This window comes from Idiotropiscis lumnitzeri, chromosome 4 (genome assembly GCF_059441095.1).
Source record: "Idiotropiscis lumnitzeri isolate Australia: NSW breed Sydney's pygmy pipehorse chromosome 4, RoL_Ilum_1.0, whole genome shotgun sequence".
In the NCBI taxonomy this organism is placed as follows: Eukaryota; Metazoa; Chordata; class Actinopteri; order Syngnathiformes; family Syngnathidae; genus Idiotropiscis; species Idiotropiscis lumnitzeri.
Genome location: NC_142394.1, coordinates 23,056,105 through 23,083,517, shown reverse-complemented (window position 1 = coordinate 23,083,517; position 27,413 = coordinate 23,056,105). Strand labels below are relative to the sequence as shown.

The 27,413-nt window shown below is 40.6% G+C and overlaps 2 protein-coding genes across 3 annotated transcripts in view; one reads left to right on the top strand and one right to left on the bottom strand.

Annotated features, from left to right (window-relative positions):
• Positions 1–12,435, bottom strand: part of kdrl (kinase insert domain receptor like) — a 52,283-nt gene extending 39,848 nt beyond the window's left edge. Inside the window, exons 1-4 of the mRNA XM_088294082.1 lie at positions 12,270–12,435; positions 4,412–4,502; positions 2,276–2,496; positions 494–621 (exon numbers count right to left, since the gene is read on the bottom strand). Coding sequence (XP_088150208.1) covers positions 494–621; positions 2,276–2,496; positions 4,412–4,502; positions 12,270–12,333 — 504 coding nt within the window. The 5' untranslated portion in view covers positions 12,334–12,435. The remainder of the gene's footprint in view (positions 1–493; positions 622–2,275; positions 2,497–4,411; positions 4,503–12,269) is intronic.
• Positions 12,436–15,399: 2,964 nt separating this feature from the next.
• On the top strand, positions 15,400–26,684 carry tex11 (testis expressed 11). Of its 2 annotated transcripts, XM_088294220.1 has the most exons (29): positions 15,400–15,491; positions 16,349–16,461; positions 16,546–16,630; positions 16,870–16,949; positions 17,023–17,103; positions 17,521–17,640; positions 18,256–18,336; positions 18,971–19,056; positions 19,151–19,208; positions 19,851–19,946; positions 20,013–20,094; positions 20,191–20,269; positions 20,719–20,870; positions 20,967–21,052; positions 21,534–21,671; positions 21,769–21,871; positions 21,948–22,063; positions 22,259–22,344; positions 22,559–22,612; positions 22,676–22,716; positions 22,795–22,872; positions 22,963–23,033; positions 23,280–23,393; positions 23,512–23,584; positions 23,658–23,807; positions 24,422–24,530; positions 24,601–24,724; positions 25,422–25,589; positions 25,695–26,684. In XM_088294220.1, the coding sequence occupies exons 1-29, from the start codon at positions 15,464–15,466 to the stop codon at positions 25,767–25,769; spliced, it is 2,727 nt and encodes a 908-aa protein (XP_088150346.1). In that variant the 5' UTR covers positions 15,400–15,463; the 3' UTR covers positions 25,770–26,684. The 2 variants fall into 2 exon arrangements, with proteins under 2 accessions (XP_088150346.1, XP_088150344.1); XM_088294218.1 differs by having other exon boundaries at positions 24,422–24,724.
• Positions 26,685–27,413: the final 729 nt, after the last annotated feature.

Sequence of the window (27,413 nt, the reverse complement as noted above, 5' to 3'; positions counted from 1 at the left end):
GAGGCGAATGAATTGTTTTTTAACAAACTAGCAAAGTCCAGTTGCCTTGATTCAACCTTTGCAGATGACCATGACTGACAATCTACACCAGGCGTGGGCAAACTACGGCCTGGGGGCCACATGCGGCCCGTTAAACGTTTTAATCCGGCCTGACAAATTTGAAAAAAAATTAAATGAATAAACCTTGTTCATGTTTTATTTTCTAAATACTGTGGTTTTTCAAAGACATATATATATCGTTGTAATGCTTTTGTTCACTTTCATTTGTTTATTTTATTTTTTTCTCCGGTGAGGTGAGGTTACCAAAACTCTCCAACCATCTGCTCCTGGTCTGGCCCCTCTGTCAAATTTTAGAACCCATAGAGGTCCGCCAATCAAAGAGTTTGCCCACCCCTGATCTACACAGACCTATTCAAAGGCATGTATTTTATTAAACGAGTCATTAATTTTAAACAAAGTGTGTTTCAATACGTTTAATTGCGTGCGATCTTACCTGAATGAGTCTCACAACAGTACTAGGAGACGACGTACGGCAAGGAATCACAAGGCTGGTCTCATCTCTGTGGACGAACAGGACGTAAGGTGTCTGATCATGGGGCTCCACAAATGGCTGCTCTGGATCTAAGGGCGGGAATAGGATTACAAATTTTAGATTTGAAAGGCAGGTGAGGCAAAAAAAAAAAAAAAAAAAAAGCATTTATATTGTGATGTTTTTAGACAGAGGTTCGATGTATGATGTAACAAACAGCTGAAAAGGCCGTCAGACTAAACAAAGGCACCGGAAGATGCGTGACTGTCATCAGGAAACGCATTTAAAAGATTCATTTGTTTAGTCTACCTGGTCCAATATCACAAAATCGTGTTGCTTGCTTATTTGTCCACCAGGCTTTTCATGCAAATCCAAGGAAAACTGTCTGATTCTGAACTAAAATTGTACTCTTGTTTTGCCTCGCACAATTGCCTTTGTAACAATGTTTAAACGCTAACTTGTTCCATGTGTCGTTTTGCGGGTAGCCTTAGCGAAACAGTAGCTCGAGCAGGAAACCACAATCAGCGACCACGGCTTCCCGTGCAATCAGGCACGCCTCCTCACCTCGTCTCACGCACTGTAAAGACTTTTTACGTAAAATAACGGGGAAGACATTCGCAGTTATTTTACTCTTTTCTACGACTTTATTTTAACCGTATAATAATGTATTTTGAATGAGAGTATATTACTACCATGACAGTGGTGTGTGCCATCTAGAGAATCAAAAAATAAAAGTGGTTCATGAAGCAAATTTGAAGCTTCATTTTCCCGTCACCAGCGATTACTAAAGAAGCAGAATGTATTTTCTGTCAAGCGGTGGAGATGGTAATGTTTTATACTGTTAAATTATCAATTTATTCTTAACCGAGCATTTACTACGAATGAACATGTCGTGATGAATCGTTATCGGTATTTTACACTTTCTTTTTTCTAAATACAGTAAAATTCTGTTCAAACTTTCATTCCATAGTTTTATGATGTTAAATTACAGTTATATATTGTCCTTGTCAACTGACTGATGTAGCTGTTAATTTACGTGCTATGGATGATATTCAGCAGTACTATACTGTTTTAAATTCACTCTAAATTTAAATAATTTTGTTACAGTCCATACATGAAAATACAAATGCAATCACAATATTTGGTCTTCCTGCCATACATAATATTTTTGGCCATACAGTACAAGACGTCAAGGTAGACAGATGAAAAAAGAGGCTTACACAAAAATTCTCAATCTAAATCTCGAGCCGAATCCGCTCTTTGGAATGTGGGAAATGTTTAGAAATAATCTTGATTTTAAGTCTTTATTCTTCAGCCATTTAAGAGAATCTACTTGCACATGTGCTTAAATGTTATGCTTGGGCAAAACGATAAGTCAGGATTTCACAGCCGTTTTCTTTGCCATAAGGTTGTGATATACACAATGACCATTTGTCAAGAAGCACAGTTCAACACCGTGAGGCTCTCGACTGGCGTCAGCAGATCCATATCGCCCTGTGAGAACCTCACACTACTCTTTCATCGAGGCTCTTACATGACTTTGACAAAAACAAACGGGCAAAACTCCCAACAAAGAAAACAATTCAAGAAATGATTCTTATCCATGCCTCAGTTTGGATTTGACTTTCTCATGGTGGAACATTACCTCTGTTTATTTGACTTAGGGAAATAATGCCAGTGGTGAAAAATAAAAAAAAAAGACTTGCAAGGGCTGTCATTCGCATATGCTGATTATTAACATCTCACCTGTGACGTAGACATATGTGGACGCCACGTGGTCTGAGCCGCCTTTGGAGTAACCGCATCTGTACTCCCCCGTGTGACTAGCATTCAAGTGCGTGATTGTCAGTTTGCTGCAGTGCGACCCATGTCTCGAATCACAGCGTTGCACTTTCATGCTCTCCCAAGTAATGATCCGTCGGGAGTCAACCGGCTTTGGAAGTGTCCAGTGCAGCTGGCCGTGCCCCCTGGTAGAGGACAGAAGACATTTTTTTTGTTTAAATGCGAGTGGGGGCAAAAGTACTTACATTTTGTGCTTTAGTAAAAGTCCAGATTCCTTTTTAAAAACAGACTCGGGTAAAAGATTCAACTCCTTGTCTCAAGCATCACAATTTAATTCAATATTATTATATTTATTATTATTTATTTTATCTATTTATTTTTTTGTAAAAGCTCGCATGCATTATTTTTCACCCTGTGAAATTACGATGTTAATTAGTCCCACTTGGAACCGAATTTCATGTAAGGACTAGTTGAAGTTCATTCGCCTAAGTTCCAAAGATGGGCGCTTGTGCCTAATTATACCGCTCCAGTCTCCATTTGTGACTTGGGCATCATTCCGTTATCAACCCTCCGTCCTTATTCATAAAAACATTGTCCATCCTCGTCATTTTAAAGCTCGGCCCGTCCTTGCATTTCACCGGTCGGTCGCCCCTATAAAGATGGCTGTATTTATTGCACTTGATCCCTTTGCTCATATTAAATGCGATTTAGGGTGCTTATTTTGGCTCTCAATTGCTTCTTCACACAACTGCATGTATCGCTTCTATTTTTGCCCACATCAAATCTAGCTCTCGCTCGCTCTATCGCTCTTTCACTCTATCTTTCTTTGATTTGAACTCTGAGTTAAAGGGCCAGCACACGTATCAGCCTTATAAAACTTTATTCTGCTCAAAGTACAAATATTTGTATTCGATACACGCGGTACTTGACCCAGATGGACAAAAACCCAACCATGCTTAGTTCGTCCTTTCTAAAAAAAAAAACATCTCATCCTCCATCCCAAAAATGGGTATCCGGCTGGGACTGTTCCATCCCTGGGATGGAATGCCCATATCTGCTAAATTCCACTGAGGTCTTGCTGGCACACCATCATATGTGTGTAGATTTGACCTTTAGACTGCACAAAACGTCATCTATCAATGCCTAATCTAGCGACCTTGAGATGGATATCTACGCTTGATGAGAACATAGTCCACTGGCTGCTGCGCTTGGATGAGATATCATGACCGGGCAGCCTCAAGCGCAAGTAACAAGCCCATGTTGATCAAGAGTAGAAAATATAGATATATATAGAAAGTCATCAGGAAAATAAACTTACACGAGTACATTAGTGAAGTATTTGTATATAGTTACTTCTTAAAACAATAAAAAGGCAGCTCATCGAAACAAATAATCCCGCATTATCATTGCAGACAAACTCTATTTTAAGGAACAGCTGGCAATGAACTTTCACGCTTTTTAGTTCAGGATGGCAGCATCAGCATCTCCCCTGGGGGCCCCCGCGACAGCTTTCGCTTTATTTCGAGTCATCTGATAAGGTGAACTTTCACATGGGAACGCGTTTTTTTTTTGTTGTTTTTTTTTCGAACGACGTGCTCCAGCTCACACATTCCTTCCACACAAGCGCCCACTTTTAACGTTTCCATTAAAGCCATCCCAGAGGAACATCAAACATGTCTCGCATACCACGGCCATTGCCTACAGAATTTTGGGTCGAGCAACCTCTCATCCAGTGACAGAAGACCAGAAAATATAGGACAGCTGTGCAAGCATACGGCCTTATAGGGAAGCGTTGCATTACAGAGATAGATACTGCACATGCTCTTGGACATTCCTTGCAGGCCTGCGAAATGATGGAGGCTCAGAGATACGAGCGGTCCCAGCAGTCCTAAAGACTGATAAATGTTGGAGCGCCAACAAATGTTCCAGTGTCATTGAAGCTATTTGCCCTACGGCCTTGTTTCAGTCATTTCCCTGGGGCCTTTTTGTCATCAAATGATTCTAAAAAAGGCAATTTAAAAAACCGTCTTGTCACTGAGCACAAGAATCATATGAGATTTTACTCCATTTTCAATGGAATTGGAATCTCTTGACACTTACCTGCACGTGAGATGAAGAGGGTCCCCTTGGTGAACAACGATGGGATTCTCGGACGGCCATATTTTTGGCAAGCGCTCTGCTGCCAAATATCCTGGAGAACACACGCACAGGCACTATCATTTGGCTTGTTGCTTATGTAGATGGGGGGGGGAAAATTTGAACAATAGGCCTATTTCTCAAAAGTGTTCACAAATCTGTCGACATCTGCGCGAGTGAGCAATCCTCCTTTCCCAAGATAATCCAGCCACCTCGCTGTAAAAAATCCTTTGCTGTCATCAACGAATAACAAAACTCTGAAATCTTATGAGTGGCCAAACACTCACAAACATACCATTGCAATGAGGAGTCTTTTAAAATGTTTCATCAAACAAACATCCGCAGTTCTAACTACAAAGCGTAAGAAGTGGTTAAGTGATACTAAATGATCGTTTTTTTTACAAGGTTCACAATGTCATTTCATAAAATGAGTCATCTTGCATGTTTTCTTTTTTTCACATTGATATTGAATGTTTTGCAAGTGCCCTGAAATTGCTGTCCATTATGTCGTTGCAGGATACCTGCCCCTCTAAGATAACCTTCTGCTGGTTTCAGTCTGTAAACTTAACATGTCCCCTCTGTGATCGTGCCATATCAACAAATATCATATTTCAGAAATTATGGATATGCTAAATTTGTTCATCAGTGCACAGTCAGCTTGCCAAGTAAATAATGTTGCTCCGTGAAGGTCCACCATGTGCTTATCAAATGCTAATATGAAATGTCCACCCTGACAACACGCACAAATATTTTGCTGTTTGCATGTCTGTTGTCTGCACGCACTTAATTTATGAAGAAGTGAAAAGTGGATCCTGTGCACCGCACATTATAATAACAGTCAGGACACACTTTTTTTTTTCCCACCCAATTTTTTTTCCTCGCCATGTGTGAGGTCTGTTGCGGTTTAAAAATCGCTGCGCGTCTACCCCGCTTTAGGAATCACCATGTTTCTCCCCGAAGGTCCAGAAGGTGTCCCAGACCTTCACATCAGCTTGCCTTGTTTTCACGGAGCCTTCCACTTGACAAAACAACTTAGTTGAGTCAACTATCAACCTGCGAGAGCCGTTAGTCGTACCCTTGACTCAAGAATGAAAATAGTTACACAATAGGACTGACGTGCACTGACCCGTGAGTAAGCTGATAGACGCACATGCACACGTACACCTGCAGCTAGAACAGCAGACGCACATTTGTCTTGAGTTGGAATATTATTCAGAACAGCTGTCATGCTAAAAACAAAACAGCTGAGTGTGCCAATGCCGGTCGTCCAGCTCAGCGGTGGTTTCCCTTCTAAATTCTCGAACATTATTGTTTTATTGTCCAAGGGCACGGAGAGGAAAAGAGATGTTTGTGCGCTAAGAACTGGTGCGTTCGTCTGCGCAAACAATGAGCGAATATACTTTTCACTAGTTCATAAAAATCTTCTTTTGACTGCTACTTGCGATAAACACAAACTTGTTGACTCACATCTGCATATTCAAGAATGGCAGGAAATGACAACTTTGTAAGAGCAACTCAAACAATAATTGGGTCCTGGAAGCGAATATGAAAAAGAACACATCTGGCTGTTCAAGTAGAATGCAAAGAATGACATCTGCTTGCATACGTAACCAAACCAAAAAAGTAACTTGACCTTGAAGTGCACTCGCTCATTTCATAAAACAGGCCAATTGCCAAACGATCCTCCAAAATAACTGGCTACAGATGGATGAATCAGCAAGGGGCCCATGGGAGCGCGCTAAACGCAAGAAAGAAAACACCCCGAGGTTGCTTCTCAACACCCACCTCCCCAACTCCCGACCTGCGCCGACCGTTGCTTCGCCAGTCAGCAATGACCTCCACAAGGGAGCAGACGCCCCTGCCCTCTCGCCCCCCCGCAACAGCTGCGTGCCCCACGTTCCTCTGGCCAGAGGAAAATGCCAGAAATTGCACTTATCGTGTTGGTTCAAAGAGTCCTGAAGCTGGTTCTCATTAGCAGCCATTAGGGAAGAGGACAGGCACACAACAAACATGAAGAAGGCCAACGAAAGAGAGAGGAATGACCTCTGCTTCACTTTCTGTCTATTCTACAGATGGAGTCTTGAGATGTCATTATTCATAAGAAACACTACTATAATTTGAAAAGGAAAAAACGGCCGATTATTGTATATATTTGCCAATTATTGTGTATATTTGTCTTCATACATTTGGTTGTCACACTTTTTTACTCGTGTAATTTGTCCTGAAAACAACTATCATTAAATAGAGAGAGAGAGAGAGAGAGAAAGAGACCGCTGTGTGAAGAAGCAATTGAGAGTCAAAGTCAGTTGCATTTAAAGTGAGCATAGTGGTAAAGCGCCACAAATAAAGCCATCCCTAACAGTGCAACCCCGGTCCAATCTCATCTGTGAATTTGCCTCACATGACCAACGGCTATTGGTGTGAAGCTGCTAATGTAAGTACAAATCTAATTTTAGGACTAAATTTTGCTATTGTGGTGTTTAATCAGGTGTGTTTTGTAGTCCGGAAATGATGGTAAAGTAGATGTGAATAAGAAATTAGCCAGCTAATGAGCATTAAATAATTTTTATTTATGCATTTTGAAACCTCTGCTGTTAGCTTCACTCCCACGGCATCAACATGCATTGGACATTTCTTTTAGCCAGGCTGGGCAGACAAAATGCACGGATGGGAGCGCTCTAAAAGGACGAAGATGGATGTGGATGAAGGAAGATTATTTTTGATGAATAAGGATAGGGGGGCGTTGTTGAAAGGGTCTCCTGGTCATGGCCGGAAAACGGAGGATGGACTGGCAAAATCGGTTAAAGTGCCCATTTATGCCTCTGGGGTTGTTTGGCACAATGTAAGAAGGCTGAACTGAACAATCAACACATACATAAATTTATTCCGTAATAACACAAAATGAGAAAGGAATGGGAACGACTGTATATATTTCGATAACCCAAGAGAATGTGATGACCAATCCCAAATGAAAAGTTTTGCTCACATCTAGGTGAAAAAAGGTCGTACAACTCGTTCGCTAGCTTGGAACGATCTTTCCCTTCACAGTTTAAAAGTTTATAACCGTGTTTTAAAGCCCTAAACCTAGTAAAAAAAAAACACAATTTAAAACCCTCAACCTAGTTTAAATTTACCTTTTTTTCAATTCAGCCCTTTTTGTTTACAACTTTTTCATGGATCTTTTTCCCAAAGAAACAACTCAGTATGTCAAGGGAGTTGTCAGCTGAGTTATCTCCAGTAAAAGCCATTATTGCCCACGATGAGATGACTATCACTGTTAAGGGAAACGCAAAGAATAGGGAATAATGTCAGGACTTCCCGTCACTCCTTTACACGTCGTCTCCAACGGCACCGTCAAGGTGAATGGAACAATGCAGCACAATGACGCTTTTGTTTAGGCATGCCACTCATTTCAAAGCGTAGACACAAAAAAAAGGGGGCCTGGGTGACATTATTTACAAAAGAGGGAAGAGTCATTAGAATTAAAAAAAAAAAAAAAGGTGACCCTGATGCCTGGCGAGAAAGCAAATGGCAATCCGCATCCTGTCTTAGCCTCATGGACCTTTTGGAAGCATTGCGATACGCTTAAAGGTCCAGAAGAATGATAAGAAACGTCTTCTAAATTGGACATACCAACAAGAGAGAATGTTGTTAAGTACAATCTGCATGATTAAAAAAACGGCGAAATGGAGAAAATGAGGCTTTCAAATCATATCCCACCAAGTCATCACAGGCCGTTTCTATGCTCGACAACGAAGCTCTTTAAAGCAGGGGTGGGCAAACTTTTTGATTGGCGGGCCCCAATGGGTTGGAGTGTTTTGGTCACCTCACCTCATTGGAGGAAAAAAAATACATTTCATTTTAAATGAAAGTGAACAAAAGCATTACAACAATATATATGTCTTTGAAAAACCACAATATTTAGAAAATAAAACCTTAACATAGTTTATTCATTTCAATTTTTTTCAAGTTCGGCGGGCCGGATTAAAACATCTAATGGGCCGCATGTGGCCCCCGGGCCGTAGTTTGCTCACCGCTGCTCTAAAGCGTCCTTAGCTCCAAGCACAAGTCCACACACTGGCTATCAAATAGGACGCGTGAATGTGCAATCATACTTTATGCTAAAAAAAAAAAAATAATATTTTACCTCTGCTATTACAAAAAAAACAAAACAAAAAAAAACCCCACGAGTTTCTAAAAGAAAACTCACATAGTCTGACAACTCAAGGAGCTTTTACGAGGTGGTGGCACAGCAGTTTCTGGCCAAAGAAATCTCACGCCAAGTTACCTTGGGCCGAGAGTCTCAAACAGGCAGTAAGAGAAAACGAGGTCAATACTCAAATTTGAGACCTGGACACAATTTCAGATCAGTTGCCAAACTGCTCAATCTGTGCGACTCGCGTGTGTTGGATTTTTCCTTCTTATTCATCTGAAATGTTCCCACTTTGCCAGCGGCAAGGTTAAGACAACAGTTAGACGGAGCTCTGTTTTATTAGCTAGAAACTAGTCTTCTGAGATTTAGAGGCAAAAAAAAATACCTGGGGGCCGTGAAGTGTGTCCAAAAAGGGTTCTATGAAGCCACAAACAGGAATCTGTTGGATGAAGCTCTTAAAAGCCAAACCTAAAGGATTCTGCTACCATCGTAAATAATCGCAACTCACTGGCACACGGAAGCTCCTTAAAATTGAAATCTCATGCTGGGTTTATAAAGAATATATAGCAGGCCCAGTTTGGAGCGGATGCCTAAAATCATCCCATAAGAAGAGAAGCGCAGAGCAATTTGTATTCACCATCGCAGCTTGTGGAATCGACTTTATCTTGCACCTCCTGGCACACATCCCAGTCTAGGAAAACGTCTGTGTGTGTTCGTGTCTGTTTTTTTTATTTTTGCCGGTGAGCAATGAGCCTTGATTGGACTTGGATGACCTCTCATTACTCCCATTTTCCACTCCACCATCTCAAGTGTCCAGCGAGCAAATCAAAAACACTCGCAAACAAGCCAGACACAACATGGAAGTCAGCTTCTCACATTATTATAGCAAATATTTGAGTAATAAAAAAAGAGATTCAGTTACAAACTATAGTATGCTGTATTACAGGTTATTTATACACACACACACGCACACCCCCATACTATATGTATATATATATATATATATATTAGTGCTGTCAAGTGATTAATTTTTTAACTAATTAATCACAAAAAATTCCAAGATTAATTGCGATTAATCAAATTTTTTAACATCCGTTTTTTTTTTTTGCGACGCTTGGAGCAGATCTTTACTTGAATAATATCTTGGAATTGTTGCAAAAATCACCGAATGTGCAGTGTATTTAATTCAAAGATGGCTTTCGTTGATTCTTGAATACAATCTAAATGGAGACATCTTTACAGGCGTTTTTCTTCGAAACATTTCTCAAAACTGATTTTGAGAAATGTTTCAAAGAAAAATGCCTGGATCGATTGTGGAGTATCAAGTTGTAGTGTTTTTAAATAATGTGTTTTGCTTGAAGACGGCTCTTGGACACGATTATATTGAAAAAGAGTTTTTTAATCTCAATGGGATTTACTGGTTAAATAAAGGTTAAATGAAAAAAGAAAACAGTGGTTGAGTTGTGTAATTATGAGAAAGAAAAGAAGAAGCAGAGAAGGTCCCCAATTAACCAGAGAGAATTATTGGCAGTGTGTAATGTCATACTTGTGTTTGGTTTGGTTTTAGGGTTGGTTGAAATAGTTATGACAATAAAATCCCAAATCCCCCCCCGCCCCCCAAAAAAAATCACATTTCCGATTTTTAATTGATTTTTTGCTGAAAATCTGCAATGACATGATTAAAGTTTGTAGAAAGTGGCCCTAAAACACAACCTAAGAATACATTTTAAATACTGGACAATTAAACATCAATAACGAAAATATAACGTCTTATGAACTCATTTAAAATTAACATACCTTTTTTCTATTTAATTTTGTAAAATTAAAATAGCCAATATCTATTCAACTTAGTTGTAAGATATTGCCTTTTGATATAAGTATGTTTTAATATTCATTAAAAATAGCCATTATGGTCAAATATTCAACTTAAAATGGTAAATCAAGCGTAGCGCAATATCTTGTAACATTCCATTTTCAAACAAATAAAACCTCATGTAACACGGTCATTCATTTTTAAAGAAAGAATTCAAATGTGTTCTATCTTGTAACATTCTACTTTAATGTGATATTTTTAAGAGGGGGGGAATATAAATATATAAACACACATGCACATAACTTTTTTTCTAACCCTTCTGTACCACATTTTTTTAATAATGCGCAGCAGGCCACAATGACCCCCCCCCCCGGACAACCTGGGACACCTCTGCTCTAATGGAAGCAAAATATCAAGACACATCAGCATCACTGACAGCGCAGTGCACTAAATGGATTTGAGACAGCCTGCCGCTCCTACACTAATTGCTCTAACAGTCAGCGGCTCCTCCTGTGCAACAACAATGCTCTGCTTCCGTCAATCACGGCTTGAGAGTAGCACAAGTACATCCAGGATGAATACTTTGCTCAGGTAGCATGTCACACATCCGTGACCTTCCCTGCCGTCTGCCTGCCTTCAGCTCCGAACGTCCGCTTCCTCCTTGTGTCTTTCCCACGGCTTTGTGTGCGGACAGTGAAGGAAATGTCTTCCAAATAACAACGTAACCCACAGAGTGCGGTGGAAGGTGTGAGCAGGAACGCAGTTTCCTTTGTTTGGATGTGTTGTTTATTTGGAAACGTCGTGTGCGTTTCTCGCTGACCCCGCTGAATGGACATCCACCTTTTCGCTATCTGTCTTATCATTAGTCGCATGTTCCCAGAGACAATGACATGGAGTGGTGGCCCATGGAGAAGAAACATACTGTACATTATCTGGGCTTTAATCCTCTTGAGAACAATAGCAGGAACAAACTTTGACTTGGTGTGGAATGTGTTGATTTGAAATGTCTCTATAAACAAGTGCGGCCACAATCAATCAATACTGCATTCAAACAAATAGTCCTACATGAAAAGATTAGACATTGCTGACTGTCACAATGCATTAAATTAATCAACAAACATTACAATGGGACAGGGCTACCTCTAGTGGATTGGGAAAGAAGTGAAAAGCTCAAGACGCTCTTAGTGACAGCAATGCAGTCAGCTTGGAAATGTAATTGGACCACAGAAAGCCAAAGAAGATCAAAACCCTGGTATGGTGTAAATTGTACATAATGCTGTGAAAAAATGAGACCACTGTAAGACGAGACAAAAGAATGGCTTGCATCCGAATTGCAAAGACTTTAGTTTACAGGAATTGTAACTGTCCTGGTCTTGAGGAGCAGTTACAGGGACGATGAAAGATTCAGATTCTTTGCATCTCAATGAAGACTTGTTGACAATGGATTGTTTTTGCAGTTAATTTCTTCTCGCTTTTTGGGGGGGGGGACAAACAAAAGAACAAAGTAACCAAAGTGGAACTCGTTTTGGCTACCATGTAGCACCCAAAACCGCTAAAAACAGGCACTAAATAGTACTTTTGGATTGTAAATCGTCCCCTTAAGTGGTTCCTCTTTTTGTACATGCAAGTCAACGAAACACACTTTTGCTTTTAGCATTCATAACCAGAATGGATGCTAAATTGTATCCATTTTTGCAACCATTTAGCTTCCAAAAGAAGAAAGAATAGATACTAAACAGCAAAAAAAGGCAGTTACTCTAATCATCTGTATAATTTTTATTTTATTTCTTTATCTTATATGTGTGAATAACTGTTCTGACAATAGCTCTTCAAATGAATAATGAATTGTTTCTTACCACTTGTGAGGGACGACCAATTTAAGATGATTGCCAACTTGACGCAGGCACACAGCAGCATCATCCTTTTCAAAAGCTTCAATAAAGTCCCCCCTACAAAAAAATGAAAAGTAACAGTCCCTGGTAGTAGTTGTGTTTCTAATTCCGTTTGTATGACAAAAGTTCCCTCAATTGAGAGGTTTCCAAAAAGACAAGCCAAACCAAAAGTAGCCTCAGGTGGATGCGCGTAAAGGAGCCGCGGTTCTCCCCGCTGCCATGACGCGTTCGGCGGGGGAGCTCTCCTCCCTGACTCCCACTCCTCTGGTTCCGTATCCTCCGGGCAGGTGCTCCCTCCCGTTGCGAGCAGACAGATGAATTCACGAGAGGATGGGGGCGTTGGGGGGCTCTAATTAGAGATTTCTTTACTTTTTTTTGTATGGCGTGCCGCGCGCAAAAAAAAAAAAAAGAGCCAAGATGAACCAGGGACGACCTCTCCGAGTCTGTGTGCTCACTGAGCAGCAGGCGCGTCGGGCACCTTTTTATGGGGGGGGGCCGGAGGAAGCGCGCGACGTCACTTTGTAGGGGAGGGGGGGGGCGGGGGGCGTGCGGCATTCCTCTACTGTTTTGCCTCGGAGCTTCACAGTTCAAACACAAGCAAGATGACGGGGGGGGGGTCTGAGGGGGGCTGATGGAGATGTACGCGAGTCCTGTTTTAGCAGCATCTGGTGGGAATATGGCGACTCGCTGAATGAAAACATACAAACTTTAAAGATCGTGTCTACTGAATTCAGAGACTTGTTTCCAAATACATTAGACATGTTTGACGATGATTTCTGAGAACATGTGAAACAATTGAGAAAAGTGTGGTTTTAAACATTTCAAACTCCACATTTTTGGGCTGATGCTAAAATCAGTGACACACATCTAGAATTATTCCCCATTCCTCCACTATATAAGAACTTAAGCACCTTAGTTCATGTCGAGTATTTATAGCTAGCTATGAAAAAAAATGTGTCTTCCCTTTGGAATGTCTGCTGGCGTGGCCTCTTTAGAGTGCCTTGTTGTATGTGAGTGTGCACACATCATGGAGAGAAGGGTAATTATTATTTTTTTTTTTTTTAAAGTCAGACGTGACAGCCAGCATGTAGACCAGCAGGCCTCCAATCTGGCGTGGCCAACATTCAAGTGCCTTGTGGTCAGACCTAGTTTACCAATTTTGGCTTAAACCGCATACAACAATGACATGCAAACAACAACATCAAAAGCACAGAAATACAAATTTGCCTTTCTTTTTACTTGTGTACGTTTTGCAATGCATGTTGATTCAACATATAGCATGTCAGGGAGTTTGTTCAGTTTCAATCTTGTGTTGGAGCTGTTTTGTTGTCTTTGTTTTACTTCTGCCAAGGAGGATTTCACTGGTGGGAGGCGGATTAGGCTAAGATGGTTTCACCACAAATTGATGTGACTGGGCGGGGGTTGGGCCAACTCGTGAAATGTTGGCGCAAAGTCCAAAATTGATTTTTTTCACTTTTGTTATTATTTGACATTTAATACAGTCATTGTTTTTCAGTTACTTGATACTTGTCTGAAAAATAAATACTCAAATAAAGTACAGATGCCTGAAAAATCTACTTAAATACAATGACAAAGTATATTTACACTTTTACTAATCTATAAACAATTATAGTAATGACAATTAATCAGAATAAAAAGAATTAAACAATCCCCCCAAAAAATTCTATAAAAAAATGTGTCATGTTTGTTTGTTTTTTTTTGTAATAAGAAAATACAGTTGGTGCCTCATTTAGCTTGGATTCAGTGCAGATTGTGCTGCTCCTAGTGTGAAATTAAAATTACATTGCCAAAGGCAAACAATATTTCATAATGTTCATATGATGAGAAATACTTAGAATTTTGAATCTCCCTTCATTTTGTAACCTTGTTGTTTTCAGGGACCTTTGTGCGACATTCTCTGATCAAATCAAACCCATGCTTGGGAGGTTAAAGGTAGCCGCTCCTACAATGTCTTGACTTAAGAGGAAATTCAATATCAATCATGTGCCTCACTGTTGTACGGAATTATTTGCGGTTATTTTTATCTTAGCAAACAGGACGCGGTGCTTTTTATATCAATATAAATAATCTCCTTTTGTCCAGCACCGCCCCGCAGGGTGTGGATGTGCTGCAGACACTTTTCTTTGAACACTTGGCTGCAGTAGGCCTCAGTAGCATACAGGCAAAGTAAATAAGAACATCCTGCCCTCACCTTTCCGCCCATATCAAGACTGTAGCACAAAAACATGAAGGTAATAATCCATGAACAACATCTGGAATAGTGTTGATTTCCACAGGATAAGTACTCACATGGGATGTATTTAAAAATTCAAGATTCTACACTTGGAGTAAGAATATAACTTTTAAAGACCCAACACTCGGATCTTTAATGACTTTGATTGTAACAAGAGTCAACTGAAATTTGATTTTAGATTTTTTATAGTGATATGTGTATATAAACACAGACCCTAAAAAAAACATTTGCTTCGATTCAATGTAATTAATCGCCTGCAGGAAAAATCATCAAAATGAACAAAACAAATTATTATAGGATTCTTGTTGTATTAAGCAAGAGAATGGGCCTTACGCCAGTGTATGATCCTGATTTGAAACAATTCACCGTATTTGGAAAATAAATGATTGTGGACGCTCCTTGTGTGTCCTCACAGTCCCATCTGATAAGTCGCCTCAGAAACAATCGGTGGAAGTTGCTGACCTAGATGGGAGAATTTTTCAAGTGTCTTATTTTGGATTATTCCGGTGCTCCAAACACACTGAAGGATGAACTGGTTGAACGCAAGCAGTAGATTCACACAACTGATTTTTATTGCTGTTATGACGTTATCACGGATTAAAGTATACATATTCATATTATGCGCCAGTTTAAGATCAAACATGAACATTTTAAACATGATTACCAATGTACAATAATAATTACATTTTGTAAATATATGGATGGAAAAATAACACTCCAGGCTTCAAATGAAAACAATCAGATGAAAATTAGTAAACACGGCGGGAGCTGACGAGGTTCAAAGCGAGACTTTTTTTTTTTTTTTTAGCTTCAAGGACCTGTGGCACGCCTAGTCCGGGCTGCCTGTCAATCAAGGTCTAAACTAATTAGTGCTAGTATTTTTCCCCGGTTGCGAGAACGCGAAATGGAGCGCTTTGTTTCATCTGTGACACGTAAGAATCTATAACACATCCGACAGAAAGCCCGTCTTACGCCTATTATAGTTTTTTTGGCAGTTTTGCTGACGAATCGCGCACTAAACGGTTCGCAAATAAACTCACTTGTTGGCTAAAAGATGGCTAGGCTAACGTGGCTAAAGCTAACCGATGCTGTCAGTATTAAATCAAGTAACACGAAAAGTAAACTAACTCTTAATACTTATTACATTCCCAACCCAATTATACCACAATACTTGTAGTAGTTTACAGAAAAACAAAACATAATGATATTATTCAATTACAACTACTGGAAAATTAATATGATTTTACCTAAAAAATGTGTCTGAATTTAAGTGTAATATTCAATTTGGCCGTATACATCATTTGTTTAATTACTTGACTTTGACTTTAAGTCAAATGTTATCATATTCTATCAATTTCATTTTAATTGGATATAATATTAGACATTGTTTATAGATTTTTTTAGTATCACTGAAGTCATTATGAAAACAGTTTTCAGACAATACTAATGGTTTCTTATTGTCTTAAACTTATTTTCCTATTTGTTATTGTCCTTTAGAATGTTGTTTGTTCCATCCCAGACCATTTGAGCAAACTGGTTGATGCCACTGGTGCTTACGCGTGTTTTACTTTATTTTTCTCATGTATTCAAGAAAATGGATAAATTGTTTCAATACATTTGTAAAAAAATATTTGTTATATTGCACTGAAGAGGGGAGCTCTCCAATCTCATTGTACACTGAGTACAATGACAATAATGGAATAAGAACCTATACACTCACTGACTCAGACTTGTTTTGAAAGTTGAAGAAAAAAATGGCCCCAAAATCATTTGGGTTGTCTGTTCTCAGGCCTCACAGCAGCTCTTATTCAGAATCAGCAAACAAATTTCAGTGAGGCGATTGACCTGATCTTCTCTGAAGTGTCTGCTCTCGAGGATGATGCGAAAATTGTCGATCCTCAGGTAGATTCAAACGTGACGTCAGTTTTCATTTGTATGCCGTGTATAACATGACTGACGCTCTGTTTCAATTCTTATGTGTCACAGCTTGAAGAGTGTGCCATCCAGCTGTGGAACTGGGCTGTTAGTAAGAATGTGGGTGACTCCATCAGTACAAGTCAGAAAGCCAAAGGTACAAGAGCACACAATGATTTGGATATTTGGTTACAAAATAAGAATATACATTGGCATTTATCTGCCCTGTGACTGGCGACCAGTTCAGGGTGTAGTGCGCCTTTCGCCCGTAGTCAGCTGGGATATGCTCCAGCACCCTCCCGCGACCCTGTACAGGATAAGCGGTGTGGATAATGACATGACATGACACATTGGCATTTATGACTGGCTGTGTTTTATACTCATCCAATTTTGCAGCACGCCATTCCGCATGCTGTTTGATGTACTGCAGTGAGCCTGAGAAGCCACCAGAGGGCACCATCCGAAAGCAGATCCTGGTGAGCACCTGAGGTTGCTTAAAAAAGGCTCAAGAGGATCAAACTTATATTGCCATTTTTTTAATCCTTTCAGATGGCCGGCAGAACTGGAAGGACCTGGCTGGACTGCAAGAATTCAGAGATGGCAGACCATTTCTTCAGACTTGCCGTCAAGGTGACAAAAGATAAATCAACTCCAGATTCTTGATGGGGATACGTTCCAGGCCTCCCGGGATAGTTGACAATCTTCAATATAAAGGCTCGCATCATGCTAACATATAATGTGAAACATTCTAGACGTCGTAACAGAAATAAGCACATGTTGTGGTAATCATGAGCTTTTAAACAACTGCTACTTTACCACACATGGATTAGCAGAACATACAAGAAATGGAAATTAAGCAGTATATTGAACACTAAAATGTTGAACTAACCTGTATACTCTAAGTCCATAACAAATTACAATCATAAACGGTGGCTTAAAAATGCATAATGATGTAAATATGACTTGTAATATAGTAAGGATTCACAATAAACACCAAAGTGGAGACAAGCTGTCCAGTGTCCTCTAATATTGTCCGATGTTCTCCAGAGCGTGGAAACCCTGTTCAGCCTGCTGACATCCAGAGGCCATGACACGATAGACAGCGACTCATCCAAAATGGACGTGGAGAAAGACCTGCTCCGGATCCTCTCCTATCAGGCAGAATCGGTGGGTTGCGGCGACACCTTCCACATTTGTTCTTGTGAGATTTGGCAGCCGAGGAGGTGTTGTGACGACAGACTTGTCAGACCGCTAAAATGTCAAGTGAGAAACAATGAGCGGGCGAAACTGGATTGATGGAGATGTGTTTCACTATTAGTTGAAAGCATGGCTGTCTTCAGAATTGCTCACTCATTTCATCCACCCTAATAGGGATTATTATTTAGTGGACTATGTGGATCAGTTTTTGTTTTGGTGGACTACCTAGCGCATGAATCAGCAAACTGCAAAATGGTCAACTCACTCTATACTGTGTATTTGCTAATTAATAGCCATTTCGAATATTTGTTTCACCTGGTTAAGCATCTTTATCTTTATCTTTATCTTTAATTGGATTTTTGCTCTTGAACCTCAGCATTAGCACATCAGGGCAAAAGTGTTATTTTTATGTTGCGAGAGCACCATTGTCTTCAAATTTAGAACAATTCAAAATGAAAAACTTTGGCTTTTCCAAAATCAAAGAGAGCCCCAGCAGATAGAATAAAGAGTCACGTTCATGTTGCAGAGCCCTGACGTAGTGGATAAGAAATGATGTTCGACACAGGCCATCTGTCTTCCTTGCAGGCCGTGATTCAAGGGAGTCACCAACAGGCTGTGGCCTCCATGCAACGTTGCAAAGACATGCTGCATCGCCTTCCCGCTCAAGTACAGTATAATCAACTTGTGCCTACTCTGGAAACATTGTTCCAAGGACCTCCGTCAGATATTCCGCTGCTCAAATGAAGTGGGGAAAAAAAAAAAATCAAAAATTTGCTGATGTATTTTCAGACCTTCATTAAAATGAATGATGTAAAATAGTTTTTCAACAATGGAAAACATATTTTCAGAATATTTTGTAAATAAATTCATCATAAATTAGATTACAAAAAATTGTACATCATATTTGAATGTTTTACATATTTTAGAATAAATCATCGAATAGCTAAACCCATGAATAAAAAAGGAATACATATTCTAACCAACTGATATAAAATTGAAAAATAATGGATTCATATTTAAAAAAAAATATTTTTAAATTCATTTTTTATCATTAAAAAAATGCAAAAATGAATGTGCAGTATATTAACATTTTAGTTGTTTTTTTTCATAATCAATTGACACTATTGAATTTCATAATTAATCCAACAATAGAAATGAATGCATATGAATCCACAAATTCTTGGGAGAAAAAAAAAAAGTCTAAATGAATGCACTAGAAATTTCAGGACTTTTGAGACAGTCAATGCTCAGGGGGAAGGATGAAAGAAAGGAGGATGTCAGTGTTTTCTCTCCGTTGCAGACGAGCTTCCTGTCCCTAATGTGCTACAACTTCGGAATCGACACTTACCACCATCAAAAGTTTGAAGAATGCACCTTCTGGTTACGGTACTTGTAATTGTCTTATAGAAATGAGTGTGTACAAGTACATATACCATGCTGTAAAATGAGTTTGGGGAGTTACAGATTTTTTTTTTTTTAGGCAGAGTTATGACATCAGCAAGATTCATGTTAACCATGCCCCTGAAGCCCAAGTCCAGGTAAGACAGTCCTGTAAATATTTAAAGCAGATGAACGAATGCATGAATATTATTTTTCCGAAATCACAAATTACAGAACATGGAGAAAAAAAGCCATCTTATTTTCTAGATAGTGTTGGACTTTATGTAGCTGTCATGTGCTAATAAGGAGCAGCACACAGTCACTATTTTGTAGCATTAAAAAAAACAATTGCCCATTTACTCAGGCAGTCACCAGCCGATGTCCACATTGAAGTCTTTGCTAATGTTTACCCAAAGACCAGAAAAAAATGAAATACTTTAATACTTTCAAATACTTACTCATTTACAAACGAGACTGGGGATACATCAGCTTCACAAAGGCCTTTTCAAGGGTCACACGAAAAGTAGGGTTATGGTTTCAAAGTAGGGTTTGAAGCTAAGGTTAGAGTTTCAAAACAGTCTTAGAGTATCAAAGTGGGGTTTCAAAATAGGGTTACGATTAGGATTGAAGCATTTCATCGAGGCCACACACCTCCTGAGTGGGGGAAGTTTTACTTTTATAAATCACTTCTCAGACTGTAGATCTTGTTTGCTGTAACTCGGTTAACAATTCGTACGAGGTTTTTCAGCAGTGATACAAACAATGTGGTTCAAACATCTATTTGTTTCGCTCGTCTCCAGGCCAAGGTTTTGCGCCTCCTGGCCACTGCTTATCTGGCATGGGACGTTCAGAAGTTTCACAACGAGGCCCTTATTGCTGTGGACATGGCCAACAAGGTCAGATATGAAAACAAAATCGAGTGAAAAACAACAACAACAGCAACAGTGTGCTGCTCTTGTCAGGATTGCGTGAGCACCTCTGGGCTCTTCCTAAAGATCACAATACTCCTGAGATGCGCAGCCTCCGATGAAAGCATCACGGCAGGTTAGTTCATTACACGGAAATGATCCTGTCCGCCATTCTATATTTGAAAACATTCACTCCTGAGATGCAAATGGTTGGACTCAAACGCGTTGGCAGGTCTGGACGAGATGTTGCAAGCCGACGTTTCCCTTGAAATTTGCCTCAGTGCAGTCAAGCTGCTCCTGTCCGAAAACAGGTTAGCAAACATATACGGCATACATACTGTATATACATACATTAAATGCATGCATGCATGTGCTGCTGTTGGGATTTTTATGCAAAGTCACAATTTTCAATTTTTGGCACAACTACCTTAAGGTCCTCATGTAAGAGTATTCTCTTTGTTCTCATTCGTAGGAATTTTCAGAGCAGTTTACTATTTTTAATTGGTCTGCTTTACTATTAGCATTTATTTTCACGACGAGTGCCACTTGTGGCTTTCGAATATGCATTTAACCCTTTCTAGTTCTCCTGCGCTTTATTAGTAACTAAGTCGGCCAACCTAATTGGTGTCATGCATTTGGAGATAGCAAATATATGCGCAAACAGCTTCACCTTCAATTAACAAATGCCAAGATCATACTAGTACATGGAACTTAATCTAGATATCAAGAATCTGAAATTGCTGTCCACGCATTCTCCCAGAGAAGCGCCGGCATTCGAGCTTTTGAAACGTGCGTGTCAGCAGTTTGAGTCGTCGCCCGCCCTGGGAACCGCTCTCGTCCTGCACATCGAGCTTCTGTTGCACAGAGACAAAGAGCTGTTGGGCAAGCAGAAGATAGAGGACGTCATCAACGGTGCCAGATGCACATCGTCAGACATGTCTTAATGTCACGTGTGTTAAAAAAAAACCAAAAAAACAGTAACGAGTGGAATGACTTGCGTGTGCGCAGCACACTACACGGGAAAGCAGCTGGCACCGCAGGACCTCACAAGCCTACATGCCCTGTTGTGGGATAAAGCAGCAAAATACGTTGAGGTACGCACATGCAATATATTTGTGAGAATTTTGTCATACTGAAAGTTTCATCGAATATTTTGTTTACCTTATTCAAATTTAAAAATCTTGACATTTTGTGTAGGTGTAACCAATATTGTGACAGGTGAACGGAGGTGGCAGAAATGTTTACACTTGTACGAAAGTTTTGTAAAAAAAAAAAAAGATGGTAAAAGTAGTGATTCAACTGGGGCACTGTGAGTCAAGGTAAAAAAAAAAAAAAGACGGACTGAAATGCACTCAAGTACAAAAGTAGAAATGAACGTTTACTGTCAATGATTTGCAGTACGACGTTTTGATCAATCAATCGAACTTTATTTGTATTTTGCTTTTAAGAAATCAACTACAACTCAACCACACAAGTATTTAGTTGTAGTACTTGTACTTAGTTACTTGCCAATATTTCATGATCACTCACATTGGAATATGCACACAGAAAGGATTGCTTTGATGTTCATCGTAGGCGACGGACTACTCGGAGGCGCTGCAGTGGTACAACTACTCTCTGAGTTTCTTCCAAGCCGGAGAGATCGACTCTAACTTGGCCAAACTGCACAGGAATAGAACTTTTTGCTTCATGCAGCTTAAGCAAATGGACAAGGTAGCAAGACACCTTTCAATTCCTTTCAACTGAAGATTTGAGCTCCGTGTATCACCGTGTTTCTTTCTTTCTTGTCCTCACTGTGTGTTTCTCTCAGGCAAAAGAAGCCGTGAACGAGGCCGCGCGGTGCGACCCCGACAGCATTTTCACACAGTTCAGCATTTATAAGATAGCGATGCACGAGAACGATGTGGAGAGAGGTGGCGACATTGAAAATGCGCTCACGTTCACTTGGTGTCATTCGATTATCATCATCCCGCACTGTGTGTGACTTAGCCGCCGAGGCAGTGAACAAGATGACGCTCCTGTCCAAGGATCTCCAAGCCACCGGGCCTGTGTCTGAGAACGCCACGTCCAACCTGCTCTGCCGGGCTGCTCAGATCGCCTTGGAGGTATGCATGGAACAATAGGCTTGCTAGCAGTGCGGTTGTACTTTAGTTCGCGGGTGTGTGAACGGTATTATTTGTGACTTTTTTGTTTGACTCAATGAAGGGTGGAAAACACCGTATCAGATTGTTCGCCTATTCTGGTGCGACTACTGTATATTTCTCGAGTCTGATGAGAATGTTTTCCGTTTTTCGTTCCAGAACAAACAGCAGGACACGGCCATGAAGGTGCTAGAAAATTTGTGTGAAAACTGCAAAGATGAACCTCTGGTTCTGAAGGCTCTCAGGTTGGTGAAAATGAAAATATCCAGGGTTAAAAAAAAAAGCTAAGCAAATGCATTCGAGTAATGCTTGGATGCTGAAGGAACTCGTCAGCCAGGAATTCATTTCTACCTATTAAACTGGTCACCTTTTTAAATTTTTTTACATCTCATTTGACTTATGAGAACAACAGCAATGATATATAAAACAATCGAGTGAAGATTATTGATCCATTTCTAGGTGTCTGGTTCGACTCGTCCTCACCACTGTAGAAGAATCTAATGATGAGAAAAGGTACACACTGTAAAGATTTATTCTCACACTTCCATCAAATTCACCATTGGAACTTCTGATCAGGGGAGGGAGTCTGGATGCGCTGCTGCGTTATTTAAAAATGGGTACGTACATGCGCGTAATCTGTCGTGTCGTGAGCGCGTTCCTGAGCGACAAATGCTTTTTGTCTGCCGTTATTTCAGCGCTGCAGAAGCTTGCACAGCGACTTTGCCTGACAGCGGAGCAGTGCACCGAGGAAGCCAATTGGTTCAGGAAGATCGGTACCAAAGACTCCTTCGCTGCTTGTCGCTATCTGATGAGAAATGCTAATACTTTGAGTCATGTGCATCCTCTTTTTGTGGTGATCACAGCCTGGAACTCGGCGCTGCAGTGTGAGAGCAACCCTGACAGAATGCGAGATTTCTTTGTGCTCTCTTACCAGGTAAGCGCACATGCAGTAAAATGCCTGAACAAAAAAGTTTTGTAACTAAAGGGGGAGAGAACCAAAATATATTCAAAACAGCTGTCAATATAATGTATGACATTTGGAGTCCACTTCTAAATGCCACCGCAGTAATAAACATCAATTAACACCTCCCTGGCAGTGACCAAAGAAAACTGAGCATTGGAGCTCTTCAACTTCATGTATTGTCGGTGTATTAATAATGAACATGCTTTTTTTTTTCAGTTGTCCCACATATGTCGTCCTGATCGCGCCATTCTTGTGGCGCAGAAGACGTGTCTGCTCATGGCCGCTGCCGCGGCTCTCGAATTCTGCAGGACCGCTCCTCACGCCGACCGGGTTTGTTGCTCGGTCCACATGAACTCGATTTTCTCGAGTGCTTCTCAAACTGGCTTGAGGCTCTGCAAAATGGTTTGAGAAACATTTTGGGATGTCATTTGAAAATTGTGGTTTGCAGACACAAGATCTCAGTCAGGCTCTGGAGCACATTGCATTATGTGCAGAGGTGTGGAAAACCCTCAAGGCAACAGGTAACATATGAGTTGCCGTTTGTGCAACTGAGAGTCACTACTAATTGAAGATGGTGAATTTCTACATGGACAGGAAGCTACCCGAAGGACCCGACAGACACGTTGCTGCTGCTCTATGAGTTTGAGGCGCGTGCCAAACTCAACGACTCCGAGGTGGCCAGGGTGCTGGACTGCATCCTGGAGCAGGACAAGGTGGAGGCCAAAGTGCTGCAGACGGTTGCAGGTAAAACACAACAACAAAGACAAAGGGCTGGGCGATATTGCCAATGTTGAGCGCCTACCACCGCGCTCCTTTCTTTCTGCCAAACAACATGAAAATAATTCCGCTCGTGTTGAAATTGCAAGTCACCCTTTCAAAAAAGTCTCAAATTTTATCAACCAAATGTCTACACTGACTCTGCATTTTGCATTTTTGCTGCAACTTTGTTCATTTGTTTTTTTTTTTTTCACAAATACTTTGTTGTAGTTTAGTTTGATTAGTTTTAGTATTATTAGTTTGATCAAATATGGAAGATTTATCCATTGTAAGATACAAAAAGAAAATATATAAACTATTATTTTCAAACTACTGTTCTTTTTTTTTTCTGTAGCTGTGTGTGGAGCGATATTGAAATAAACACATTTAAATTGAACATTGAGAGCTCATATGATAAACACGAAATGAAGGACATTTTCTCTACAATTAGTTTTCTAAACAAATACGATGTCGTTTTGGTTACATTTTGTTGAATTGAAACGCATTTTATTTTTAGTCCCTGACCTCAAAACTCAAATGGATTAAACCCCGACACAGAAACCTTTGCTGTTGTTGAACTCACGACAATCTTGCACCTGCAGCATTAGCGATGGAGCCTCCAGCCCACTTCCCCCTGCTATGCAAGAAGGCCCTGAGGGTGGCGCTGTCCGTTCACAAGAAACAACCTCAGGTGGACCCGACGCAGTGCAGGCACGGCCGCCGCTCGGACTGGACAATCCCCAGCCTGAAGCGGCATTCCTCACTTTTGTCTCCTCCTCAGCAAGTGCATCCACAGCCTCATCAAGCTCTCCCTGCCGAACGGTGCGTCTCAAATGGAGGCCCGCCTCCTGCACGAGGCCTGGGACTACTACGAGGAGGCGTTGGCCGTCATTGCCGCCGCCGCCGTGAGTCAGCGCGCCGCCTCCACCCGCAACATGCTGTGTGTAAATTGCAAGAGAGCCAGAACAGTACGGCTGCGATCGAGTCAATGTCCTGAGAAGGAAGTGTGAAGTACAGGACAGATATAGTTGAGATGTTGAAACAGTTCTAGCCTTTCCACATGCATTTAATTTAGTTGACACATTCTCACTTCATTGTATGTGGCCCAACATTTATTTGAGTCATACTATTGTAAAGTTAAAGTATTTGTGGCTCCTGCACCTACCTCGGAACACAAGACAACTTCTTCCCTCACTGAAACTAATGTGAGCTGAACTGTGATCTTCAAACCAAAGTTGGTACCCAACTGATTTTATTTATTTTTTTATTTTTTTTGGCATATTGAGTGAGGAAACATTGACGTGGTTTCACCGATATAACCAACCATGACTCCCAAACAAGTTTGAGACCCCTGAATTAGCGGAAGCTTTCATTCACCGCCCCCCTTCCTGCCAACTGGAAAGTCTGAAAGAGCCGGCAAATTATCAGTGGGATTGCACATTTCCCCCCTTTTCATTCCAAGAGCCGCCACTCGAAGCACGCCGCAGAAATTCTGTGACTACCAAAGGAGGCCTGGGGGCTTTTGAAAGGAGTTGCCACTCACTTTAATGAAGGTACAAATCTTTCCCCATCTGGCTCTTTTCTGGATCTTCTTTCCTGTAGCCGGATGGCCTTCCGGAAACGCAGATCCTGTGGCTGCTGACCCGTGCTTGGAACACGGGCATCCTGCTGTACAGCCTGGCGCGCTACATGGAGGCGGAGAAGTGGTGCGGCCTGGCCATGAGCTTCGTGCGCCACCTGGGACCCCTGCAAGACAGCTACAAGACGCAGGTAAGTTGGGAGAACACCCAAGGCTGAGATTTCAAAGCAAATTGCAGTGCCTTGATGACAACGGTGGCCAATATTTGTGAACCTGCGTTTACTCTTTGTCCACAGATGTCAGAGTTGTACAGCAAAATCCTGGACCGACTGGATAGCGCAAAGAACAACACCTCATTAATGGAAGAATAAGCGCACTGGAGGCCAAAGGTTGCATTTCATGCGGGTAATGTAAAGCGCCGGTTCAGAATTGGCTTTGCGACAAGTTTTTTTGTTAACTATTACACTGAAAGCTACACACGATTTGTTGTGCAACATGTATTGTGGATGTTCTACGCCAGGAGGTTGCAAATGGTTGCGCTCAAGGACCTTCTTTTTCAAAAGTGACAGAGAGCAGAGGTCGTTCAAGAAGGAGATTTAAAACAAATGGCAATCTGGAATATTTCTTTAAATTTAATTTTCAATGAACCTGAATTAACCCTTTCTGTTTGTTTCTTTGGAAAAAAATAAAAATGTGATTCGCTCTGTTTGAGGATTAAAAACAAGAGTTTTTATTGTATATACATTTGACATTTCCGTGTAGTCCCTTATGTCGTCTCCAGGTCCAAGTATCTAAGTAAATTTAAAAAATATTACAAAAAAATGTGTTTATTAAAAAGTAAAGGCTATCGTGTTCATTTGATTACATTTGATTTTTTTTTTTTGCCACGTTTATGCATTAACACGGGCGAAGAAAGCTGGGAAAGTGCGTGTATTTTCCTGAGGAAAACTTGGGAGTGTGGATTTAAAATAATCTTTTGCGACACCGGGCATAGCTAACGAGCTAACTGCATGCTGTTGTGCTAGAAATCCTGCTAAATTCTAAACTGGCGACAGTTTACTCATTAGTGGTCCAAAAAAAAAAAAAACTCAATATCACCACAATTAAGTAATACATAGTTCTCGGTCTCATTCATTCATTCTCACTCATTTCTAATGTATCTAAATAAGAATGAAAAAAAATATATTCAAAGAGCAGATCACATGAAGTGGACAATTTACTGTTGTGGGCCACAAAACATGATGTGGTGGTTCAGATTTGAGTTTGAAACCTGTGCCGTTGTGTAATAAAAAGCATGCCAAAATCGTAACTGAGTCACATTTTATTTCCAAACAAATGAACTCTTGTCAAGTCCCCCCCAAATAATAAAAGCCCAAAGAAAAAGACTTGTTTTATATTTGTATATATAGCAGGACGGCGTTCCCCCGGTAACTAGGACAGGGAAGACCGATTGGGCCCCCCGAGTGTCCCGACAGGCCGCAAAACCGTCTGTGGCCACAACAAGGAGACTACTGGACTGTACAATCAAAAGGGTTCATGTTTGCAAGCACTTACTGCACACATGTGCCATAAACAGAACACCCAGCCCACCCAAAGAGCCCCCTCCCAACCCCACAAAATTAAAGAGAATGACGTCACCATTAGTCAGCCTCGTTAATGATTTGCACAAGTGGCCAACTTGATTTTTTTTTTTTTTTTTTACATCACAGCCTCAAAATGGAAAGAGCAGAGAGTGAAGTCTTTGGGCTTGGACATGGCTGACTAAGGTCTGAAATACAACGCACGCTTTCTCATTAACAGTCGGCTTGGATTTCCATTTCATCTTTCAAGAATGGCGCCACAAAAAGTTTGGAAGATTGGGCTTTGGCATGAAATTGCAGCATGAACCTCAAATGCGTTTGAGATGCTTTTCTGTGACGCCTCTAGTTTCTGTTGTAACCTGCTGATGGCACTATGTTCTAACCACTTTTTTATTTTTATAACATCCTGTTTGAAGCCTTGCCATTGCCCAAGCT

Coding starts and splice junctions, on each gene's coding strand:
- tex11 (XM_088294218.1), top strand. CDS start 15,464: ATGGAGCGCTTTGTTTCATCTGTGACAC. Junction 19,209..19,850: donor CCCCTGAAGCCCAAGTCCAG/GTAAGACAGTCC, acceptor GCTCGTCTCCAG/GCCAAGGTTTTGCGCCTCCT. Junction 23,585..23,657: donor GAAAACCCTCAAGGCAACAG/GTAACATATGAG, acceptor CTACATGGACAG/GAAGCTACCCGAAGGACCCG.